Raw genomic sequence first — 10,259 nt, 5'->3', positions numbered from 1 at the left:
AGGCCAGGGGCACCCAGGCTGGCACGGCACACGCTGGGCAGCCCCCAGTGATGCCCCTTCCCTGGGCCTGAGCGTGGCCATGGAGCTCAGAGCCCTGTTCCTGCTGCCACTCTGCTTCCCAGGTAGGGGAAGGGCTGGGGGTGTCCCTGGGGACGGGGAGAACCTTCCCCACTTCCTTCCTGCTGCCCCGGGAGCTCCTCCAGCAGCAGCACCAGGCTCTGAGCTGGGCGGTGGGTGGCAGGGAAGAGCAGTGGGTGGCAGGGAAGGACAGTGGGTGGCAGGGAAGGGCAGCCCCAGTTCCCTGGCTGTAGGAGCATCAGGGGGTAGCACAGCGGGGATGGATGGAGATGAGAGATCTCTGAAGCCAGGTTGTGAAACTTGGGGTTATTGCAAAGGGCCTGGGTGCAGAGCCCTGCTGGGAGCTGCCAGCCGCAGCTCAGAGCAGCCCCCAAAGAGGTAAAGAGAGAGAAGGCAAGAGCGTGGTAAAGAGAGGATAGGAGAGTAAAAGAGAGGATCAGAGGGCAAGGTTCCCGTTACAATAAATCTTCTTCTGGTCGTGGAATTTGGGGTTTATTGCAAAGGGCCTGGGTGCAGGGCCCTGCTGGGAGCTGCCAGCTGCAGCTGGAGCAGATTTAATCCCCAGCTCAAATCTCAATGCTGCCCTTGCCGTTTCCAAGCAGGTGAATTCAGCATGGGGAAGGGATTTTGGGTTCTGGAGTCCTTCCAGCCGCCAGGGTCCACGGGGGGAGGTTGGAGGCAGAGTTTTGCTGTGTGCCCTGAGGGGCAGCTCTGCACCTTCACAGAAAGGGTGATGGGGAAGGGAAAGGGCTGCCCAGGGGGCTGGTGGAGTCACCGCCCCTGCAGGTGTTCAAGAACAGACTGGTTGTGGCACTGAGTGCCATGGTCTGGGCGGCAGGGTGGTGTGAGGACATGGGAGGTGATCTCAAAGGTCTTTTCCAGCCCTGTTGGTTCTGTGATTCTGTCGTGCTGCAATTCTGTGGTTCTGTGATCAGCTCCCCTCTCCCTCACCACATCTGATCCTTCCAGGTCTCCAAGGCCAAGCCCCAGGAGCCCAGAGACGACGGGAAGGGGACACTCTGTACATCCAGTGTCCTTATGCAGGGCGGATTATTGGCCAGCAGACAAAATACTGGTGCCTCCTGGAAAATGGAGGATGTAAAGACTTAGTGAACACATACAGGAAACAATCCCAGGATGGGAGAATTCAAATAAAGGATGACACCGCTACTGAGACTGTTTCTGTCACCATGAGTGGCCTCAAGGCAGAGGACTCAGGCACATATTTCTGTGCTATTTACAAATATTACAATGAATATCCACGGCTAAGGATGATCTCACTGATTGTTTTCAGGGGTGAGTACCTGCACCCCACCCAAAGCCAAAACTTGTCGGGAAGCAACATCACTCCTTCCCCTGCTCTACCCCCCTCTCCCCCACAGCTGAGCAGCTTCCCCTGGTCCCCCCAGCCTTGCTCCCTGCTTTCCCTTCCACACAGGGAGAGAAGGAGCCCCACAGCCCTGCCTGGTCCTCCTGGCTCCCAGCTCCTGCCCCACCTCCTGAGGGAATTGCCCCAGGGCATGGTGTTTGCCCAGCACTGACTGGGCAATGCCACCTTTGGTGTTTCACAGAGCTGCTCCAGTGGGAGCTGGACACCCTGACAGTGCAGTGCCCAGCGTGGAGTAATGCCTGGTGCCAGGGGCAGACTAACTGCACAGCCCCGGTGAGGAGACAAAGGTCTTCAAAACAGAGCGAAACGAAATCCCTGCAGGACAGAGTGTCAATACAGCAAAATGCTCAAGGGGCTCTCGTTGTCACCATGAAGAACCTGCAGATCCAGGACTCTGGTGTGTACTGGTGTGCACTGGACTATGGGCACACCAGGAAAATGGAGGTCGTGCTCTCTGTGTTCAAGAGTGAGTACCTGCCATGCTCTCTGTGTCTCTGTGAGTACTTGCCCTGTTCTCTGTGTCTCTGTGAGTACCTGCCATGCTCTCTGTGTCTCTGTGAGTACTTGCCCTGTTCTCTGTGTCTCTGTGAGTACCTGCCGTGTTCTCTGTGTCTCTGTGAGTACCTGCCATGCTCTCTGTGTCTCTGTGAGTACTTGCCCTGTTCTCTGTGTCTCTGTGAGTACCTGCCGTGTTCTCTGTGTCTCTGTGAGTACCTGCCATGTTCTTGTGTCTCTGTGAGTACTTGCCATGTTCTCTGTGTCCAAGAGTGAGTACCTGCCATGCTCTCTTTGGGGTCTCAGCACACATCCTGGGTGTTTTGCAGGGCCCCAGAGGTATTGCAGTGCTGGGCAGGGGGTGTCCCACTGTGGGATCCCCCTTTGGGGTCTCAGCACGCATCCTGGGTGTTTTGCAGGGACCCAGAAGCTCACAGCCAAGGAGTCAGACGACATCACTGTCAAGTGTCTCTACAAGATCGCCGACTACAGCGCTGTCAGCAAAGCCTGGTGCAAAAGAGAAGAGGGGAAAACGTGCAACGTGCTGGTCACCACCAGGTCAGAGTCCCCAGCAGCAAACAGCACAGCTCAGAAAGGTGTCAGGATCCAGGATGACACCCAGCAGGGCATTGTGACCGTCACCATGGAGCAGCTGCAGGTGCAGGACTCGGGCGTGTACTGGTGCGCACTGCAGGACGGCTCCAGGCTGCTCCGCATGGAGGAGATCACACTCAACGTTTCCAAGGGTGGGTGTTGGTATTTTTACCAATCCAGCTGGACAGGACGTGCCTGAGCTTGTCTGGCCCTTGCTGCTGAACTAAACAGTGGCAGGGGTGGTGTTTCACCCCACAGACACTTTGGGCTGGCTGGTGTGTGGTGTTTCACCCCACAGACACTTTGGGCTCTATGGCTGTGTGGTGTTTCACCCCACAGACACTTTTGGCTGGCTGGCTGTGTGGTGTTTCACCCCACAGACACTTTGGGCTCTATGGGTGTGTGGTGTTTCACCCACAGACACTTTTGGCTCTATGGGTGTGTGGTGTTTCACCCCACAGATACTTTGGGCTGGCTGGGTGTGTGGTGTTTCAACCCACAGACACTTTGGGCTGGCTGGGTGCTGCAGTTGGGCCCGTGGGGACAAGTCCAGGCCTGCAGGAGCTCTGGTGGTGCTGGGATGGAGCTTCCCCCATAACAGGGTCTGCTTCTCGGGTTTACCTCCGCTGGAAAAGGTTTAAGGCGATGGTGAAGGAAAGGAGTCGGTTCTGATGGAGGGTTTGGATCAGTTCTTTAGAGTGACTTTAGAGCCCTTTTAGAGTGATTCATCCTTTGGCTTTCAGAGATCTTCCCGTGGGTTGTCAAGGGAACAACTTTAGACTGGGATTTTACAGATCTGTGGCTTGTGGGTTCTCTGTCAGACAATGTTTCAATGGTAAGGGAAGGCACTGAGGGCCCTGGTGCTGGCAGGGCAGCACCAGGCTGCAGCCTGGCTCCTGCAGCACCAAGAACAAACAGTGCAGATGATGAGAGGGGACATTGGGATGCTCTGGACAAACCCAGGGGATCAGGGCCATGGGAATGCAGGGGCAGAGGTTTCACTGCTGAATGCAGAGCAGCCCCACAGTGACCATTCCTCTCCTTGTGTCTGTGATTGCAGCGTTGCCTCGAAGAGGTTTTCCAGGCTCTGAAAACCAAAGTGAAGAAACTCCTCTGGATGACAGGTAAGGCCTAAATGAATCCCTGAGCCTGAGCACTCACAGGTTACTCGTGTTGTACACCTGGGGCAGGCAGGCCCTGGGTGCCTGTAGAGGAATTGGATATGACAGGATCCTCACCAAAGGTGGCCTCTCCTCCTCCAGCTCCTGCCCTAACCCTGATTCCAAAGAGGCAGATTGGTAAAATCATGTCAGAGCCTTCTGCAGGTGCCTTCTCTTCTCTTCTCTTCTCTTCTCTTCTCTTCTCTTCTCTTCTCTTCTCTTCTCTTCTCTTCTCCCTCTTCTCCACTTCACATGAACAAAACCCCCAAATTCTGCCCCTCAGCCTCAACTTTATTCCCTCCTGTCTATTTAACAATGGGACAGTCCTTGTCTGTTATTACTCCATTTACCAGTTAAATGTAAAGGATTTTTCTCCCTTTGTACATCTGCTGTCATCAATGCCACAGCAGCACCTAAGAGCAGAATCATCCCTGCTCCAGAGAGCCTGGAATTGTGCTCGGAGCTCTGAACAGTGGCTTGTTTCTAAAGCCTGGAGAATGGTTTAGAAAAAGCTCAGAAGATACAGCCAAGTAGAAAAATCAAGAATCAGGAACCAGGGAAGGTCCCCAATGCTTTTTTTCCCCTTCTGAATCAGCAGGGACTTGCCCAAGCTCATAGATGGAGGACCCTGCAGGATCTCTCTTGCAGGAGAACCAGACCCTCCTTCCAACTGAGCACATAAAACCTGTCCCTGTCCCTCTTTTGGTGCCTGTTTGGTGATGGGCTGTTAAACCATCCCACCCTGGTAACTGCCTTCCTCCCCTCCAGCTGCAGTGGGAACACCTTCCTCATCCTGTCCGTGGTGCTGCTCCTCCTGCTGCTCCTGGCCCTGCTCACCTGCACAGCCCTGGCTGTCAGGTACTACAGGCTGCTCCTGAGAACAGGTACGTGGGGCTGGGATTGTGCCAGGTGAGCTCAGAGCCCTGGGTGTTGGTAGCAGTCCCATTGGAATTGTGGCTCAGCCCTCCTGCAGTGTCAGGGGTGGTTCTGCTGGAGCAGGGATCCTGTAGAGAAGGATGGATTCTTCCTCTGAAGATCCAGTGGAAGAAGAGGCAGCTGCTGTTCCTCTGGGGAATCCAGTGCAGAAGCCGTGCTGGTGTTCCAGAATCTCCAGATTATATCCAGGCAGGAATGTTTGAAATCTCCAGATTATATCCGGGTAGCAATGCTTGGCTCCTCCCTCTGGGCTCACATCTCCCAATGGGATGCTGTAGTTCTTATCAGCCATGCAGTGACATTCAATAGTCTGTTATCAGCAGATCTCTCCCCTGAGGGAGGAGTGATTGTGGTCACTCAGAGAGAGAGATAAGGCAAACTGCCCACTTGACAAAGGTAATCTGCCATACAGATGGCAATTGAAAACATCTTGCATTGCAATCTTCAACAGTCAAGTTGGAGGTCTCAAGGCAGGCTCCTCCCTGCCTCCCCTCTGAATAAATCAAACCCAGGTTCCTCCAGAGGTGCAAACACCTTAGAGGAGGAGTAAAGAGAGCAAAAAGTGTTCCCCAGGCCCAGGGCAGAGGCACATCCATCCTGGGCAGCCCCACAGCCCTCCCAAACCTCCTCATGCAGCGCTTTACATGGATTTCTCCTCATCTGAACCCTCTGATTTTGCCTCATTCCAAGGTATCGCAGAAGCAGAGGGCACCAGTGACAGAGCAGAGGGCACAGCGCAGGTAAGGAAAATGAAACATTTCCCACATGGTGCCAAACCCCTGACCAGCAGTCTGGGAGGAACTGTCAGACCCACCTGGTAGAGGAACTTGGAGCTCATAAACAGGAGGGGAATTGTATTTAATGGCAGCAGAGAGAGGAATATTCATAGCTGGAGAGAAAGGGGGGTAATTAATGCAAGGAGGAACAAACCCAGTGGAGAAATTCTGGTAACTCCTGAGAAGAGACTCAAGGAGTAGCAAGCAGGGTCAGAGCATGAGGCTCCACTTGTATCCAGGAGAGGTGGGGAAGAAAAGAACTCTCTGTTCCTTCACCTCTGTCATGACCAGAGGTAAAATTGGACAGAGCTTCTCCTTTCCTTGGGAAGGAAAATCAGAGGTAAAATTTGGCACAGCTTCTCCCTTTCCTTGTGGGAAAATCTCCTTCTCCTGGCAGCAGCTGTGCCCTGGCACTGACTCATGCTAACAAAAGTGTTTTCCCGTTTTTTTTTTTCCCAGCCTGGCAGCGCTGGGAGGAGGGAAAGTTCTCCGGATGGCAGCAAAGGGCCAGCATACATCAACCTGGATGTGCAATCCCAGCCCAGCCCTGAGGATCCTCTTTACTGCAATGTGGAACCGAGCCAGGCTCCCAGGAACCCCCAGCACGTGGAATATGCCATCATTGCCTTCAACCAGTCCCCAAGGAGCAGCAGGGAATGAAGCACAGAATCCCAAACGAGCCGGGAATGGGAGGAAGGGACTGGAATAAGCAGTGGGAATGAGGATAGGAGGTGTGTGGATGGACATGCTGAGTTTTGCTGCTGTGTGTGTGGTGTTGCCTGAGCATTTTCAGCCCTCTCTCCTGTTTTAGGAAGCAGAGGTTTTGCCACTCTTGTGGCAGATTGCCTCAGGTCAGGCAGAGCTGTGGGGGCATTCCCAGGATCTCTTGTACATCTGCTTTTCCAATGCCATTAAAGTGCAGAACCTTGGAGAGGCAGGTGTGCAAAGGAGCAGTGTGGACGTGGCTGGGTGGGATATCCTGGTGCAAACCCTGCCCCAATCCCATGAATTCAGCTCCTGTGGCCAAACAAACCCATTCCAGTGCTGCAGGGACCAAACTCAAACCTTGCTGTGGCTGGGTTCATTTTCATGGAATGGGCTGGGGATGTGCTGGATTCCAAGAAAAAGCAGAACCAGCTCCTGCACTTCCCTGTCTCTGCTGGAAACGCTCCAAATGACACATTTTATTTAACAATCACGTGGGCAAGCAACGTGAAATGTGGTTTTGGGGCTCAGTTTTTGGATTGCAGAGATCCATTTTAGGTCTTCTTCTAGTTGAGCTGAAAGAACTTCATAGTTTTTAGTTTACAATTCACTTACAATTGTTGAAATTATTGTAAGAAGTGTTATTAAAAGGCTCAGCCAGCACAGAGTCCTCACAAGAGCCTATTTTTAAATTTACTTCTGTTATGATCTCACAGAAGCATTTGCCTGTGACTTTTTTTCACTAGAAACGGAGATTTCCACAAATACCACTCCTGATTTCCCTGCCCCAGGCCCTGCTGGAGCTGACAGACAAAGGAGCCTGACCCAGCCCTCATTCACATCCACCAAGCTCCTCTTGCCAGGCCTGCAGCAGGGAGGCTGATGGAAATGTTTTTGACATTTTTTCAGAGTTGACCTGACAGAAAGAAAAAAGAAAACGTTTCTGGAAATGGTTCATTCAGCCCAACATTCCCCCAACAATTTGCTCTTCGTGCACTTGCACTGGCTCAAGCTGTGGAAGAGTAATAGCAAAAAACAGTGGAGTGGAAGAGAGGCATTTTTGGGAAGATTATTCTTCTTCACCCCCAGGATGCTGCCAGAGCTACCAGGAGATCCTCCCTTTCATCTTTCCAGAAATTCCCTCCATGCACAGCTCCTGTAAATAATTCATTTATAATTTATGATTTATCTCCATCGCGCTTGGAGTGCCAGCACGAGGGGGTGGATTCCCACCACCACAGGGATTTTGGGCAGGAATTGTTCCCTGGGAGGGTGGGCAGGCCCTGGCACAGGGTGCCCAGAGAAGCTGTGGCTGCCCCTGGATCCCTGGAAGTGTCCAAGGCCAGGCTGGATGGGGCTTGGAGCAACCTGGGATGGTGGAAAGTGTCTCTGCCATGGATCCCTGGAAATGTCCAGGCCAGGCTGGATGGGGCTTGGAGCAGCCTGGGATGGTGGAAAGTGTCTCTGCCATGGCAGGGATGGAGCTGGATGAGCTTTAAGGTCCTTCCAACCCAAACCACTCTGTGATTCCATAATTCCATGAAATCCGGCTCTGGTGGGAGCAGACACCCGGCCTGTGGCTCCAGCACACCACGTGCTGCTCCCTCCCAGGCCGCGCGAGCTGGGCAGTGCTGATGCCTGAGTTTTTGGCCCACGAGGGCAATGCCTGTCCCTGGAGAATTGCTCAATGTGCAGGATGAAGAAGATGCCAAGTTCCTGTGCTCCTTCCTTCCGTCACAGCAAGCACAGGGGGAGAGGAGCTACCCCTGGGCTGAGCCAGCTCGCTGCTCCCTGCTCCTCTCCTGCTCCTCTCCTGCTCCTCTCCTGCTCCTCTCCTGCTCCTTCTCCACTCAGCCCCATGGAGAAGCTCCTGAACCTCACCTTGGTCTTGCTGTCAGGTAAGATCCACACGTGGTTTTGGGGTCAGGTAAAGGGGGAAGGATTAAGGCAAAGCTTTGGCTCTGTCTGACGGTTCCGTCCTCAGTTTTCCCTCTATTTAGCAAACCACCCATCAAAGGGTGATCCCAGAGCTCCCAGGTTTCCCCACAGGGATCCTTTTGAGTCAGAACAGGAAACACTGATGAGAGAAGTCTTGTGTGCAACGTGAAATTGCAAAATTCCAGGTTGTTTGCATTAGCAAATGGGATTTACATAGATGCAGATGACCACAGGTGGGGCTCAGGGGCAGGGAAATGAAACCAAATGAAGGGCACAGCTCTGAAATCCCACACACTTGGGGTTTCCAGCTTGGAAAGGAGTGTCCATCTGAAAGGAATGTCCATTTCCAGCTTGGAAAGGAATGCCCATCTGAAATGAGGCGCAGGGCCCAGCTGGGGCTCTCTGCAGCACTTTGGGGGTCCCAGATCCTCGCAGCAGAGCAGGGAAAGGCAACAGACTCAGGCTGAGGGAGCACAGGGACCTGTCCCAAAAATTGGGATGAGTTTGGGAAAAGTTCACTGTGCTTTGCGCCCAAGAAGAGAGGAGGAGCATCAAGAGTTTATGATCTGTCAGCAGAGTTGGTTGAAAAGAGAATGACAAATTGTCCAGGGGGATGTCAGGGAATCCGTCAGCGATTCTGTTTGAGAGATGTTTTGCAGTGCTGTGGGAATTCTGGGGCTGAAGGGGCAGAGCTGGAGGAGGGAAGGGGAAACGGGAGAAGCAGTTAAAGAGTTTTGGAGGGATTGAACAGGACTGGGATGGATATTCCATGAGGTAAACTCTGACTGGAACAATCAAATGGAGCAACACATCAGGATAAAGCCCTGTCGCTGTTGGATTGCGGAGATCCGTTTTAGATCTTCTAGTCAAGCTGAAAGAACTTCATGGTCTTTAGTTTACAATTCACTTACAATTGTTGAAATTATTGTAAGAAGTGTTATTAAAAGGCTCAGCCAGCACAAAGTCCTCACAAGAGCCTATTTTTAAATTTCCTTCTGTTTTGTCATTATTTATGATCTCACAGAAGCATTTGCCTGTGACTTTTTTTCACTAGAAATAGAGATTTCCACAAATACCACACTGCACGTCTCTCTGGAAGTATTAATAGCTCAGACTGTCCCCTCTGCCTGTCACAAAGAGGAATGGAAATTAAAAATAACATACCAAGACAATTAAAAAAAAAAAAAAAAGTAAAGCAGACAAAGACCAGTTGTCAACATGGTTAAAATTAGTAAGGTATTAAAAGATAGGGTGGAAAAAAAAGTTAAACTGGATTTGATGAGTGGGATTCGGAAGGAACCAGTGAGCAGGGGGCTGGTTTGGAGGTGTCACTGGGACAAATTCCAGAATATCTGAGCCAAGATCTGAGCACAGTGGGTTGGTCGTGGGGAAAGTGGACAGGTGACATCCTACAGGTGACAGCCCTGAGGGTGACAGCCCTCTACAGGTGATAGCCCTGTGGGTGACAGCCTCATAAGTGACAGTCCTTCAGGTGACAGCCTATGGGTGACAGCCCTGCAGAGACACACCTACAGGGGATAACCCCCCAGGTGACATCCCTACAGGTGACAGCCCTACAGGTGCTAACCCCACAGGCGACGTTCCAGAGGTGACAGCCCTATGGGTGATAGCCCTACAGGTGACAGCCCTACAGGTGACTGTCACTACAGGACACGAAAGAACACAAGCGCACACCACTGCTCTTAAGGTGAAGAAAAAAGGGAAGTTTATTTTCTGACTTTAACATTTATAGTTTTCTAAAAGTGACAGTGGATTAGAGGGTGACAGTGCCACCTCTCCAATGACGCTGGACAAACCAACAGTCCATCAAATTTCTCTTCTTCTATAAAAAGAATGCAAAACAATGAGTTATTTACAAAAAGGCTGTGAGAAAGTTTGTTATAAGTATGTAAACATCAGAAGGCTTAGAGAATCTTAAAAAAACGGGGTGACAGGTGACATCACAAGAGGATAGAAATTATGTTCCCCACAATGAGGGATAGATGTGAAAGAGCCTTGGCTCACCCCTCCCTCCGTCCCTCCGTCCCTCCGTCCCTTTCTCCCTCTGTCCCTCCGTCCCTCTCTCCCTCCATCCCTCCATCCCTCCGTCCCTCCATCCCTCCATCCCTCCATCCCTCCATCCCTCTGTCCCTCTGTCCCTCCATCCCTCCGTCCCTCCATCCCTCC

The 10,259-nt window shown here is 52.1% G+C and overlaps 1 protein-coding gene across 1 annotated transcript; it reads left to right on the top strand.

Annotated features, from left to right (window-relative positions):
* Window positions 1-1,268: 1,268 nt before the first annotated feature.
* Window positions 1,269-6,089, top strand: LOC102041244 (polymeric immunoglobulin receptor-like). Its single transcript, XM_031063551.1, has 7 exons — window positions 1,269-1,374; window positions 1,650-1,934; window positions 2,383-2,709; window positions 3,618-3,681; window positions 4,486-4,601; window positions 5,344-5,393; window positions 5,889-6,089. The coding sequence occupies exons 1-7, from the start codon at window positions 1,269-1,271 to the stop codon at window positions 6,087-6,089; spliced, it is 1,149 nt and encodes a 382-aa protein (XP_030919411.1).
* Window positions 6,090-10,259: the final 4,170 nt, after the last annotated feature.

The sequence above is a fragment of the Geospiza fortis genome, unplaced genomic scaffold (genome assembly GCF_000277835.1).
Source record: "Geospiza fortis unplaced genomic scaffold, GeoFor_1.0 scaffold14, whole genome shotgun sequence".
Taxonomy (NCBI): Eukaryota; Metazoa; Chordata; class Aves; order Passeriformes; family Thraupidae; genus Geospiza; species Geospiza fortis.
The sequence above is the reverse complement of the archived record's forward strand: the minus strand, read 5'-3'. Positions and strand labels throughout refer to the sequence as shown.

What these genes read in the sequence shown, in the direction of transcription:
- LOC102041244 (XM_031063551.1), top strand. Translation starts at nt 1,269, where the DNA reads ATGAGTGGCCTCAAGGCAGAGGACTCAGGCACATATTTCTGTGCTATT. An exon ending in CTCACTGATTGTTTTCAGGG is followed by an intron (nt 1,375 to 1,649) that starts GTGAGTACCTGC and finishes GGTGTTTCACAG; the next exon opens with AGCTGCTCCAGTGGGAGCTG. An exon ending in GAAACTCCTCTGGATGACAG is followed by an intron (nt 3,682 to 4,485) that starts GTAAGGCCTAAA and finishes CCTCCCCTCCAG; the next exon opens with CTGCAGTGGGAACACCTTCC.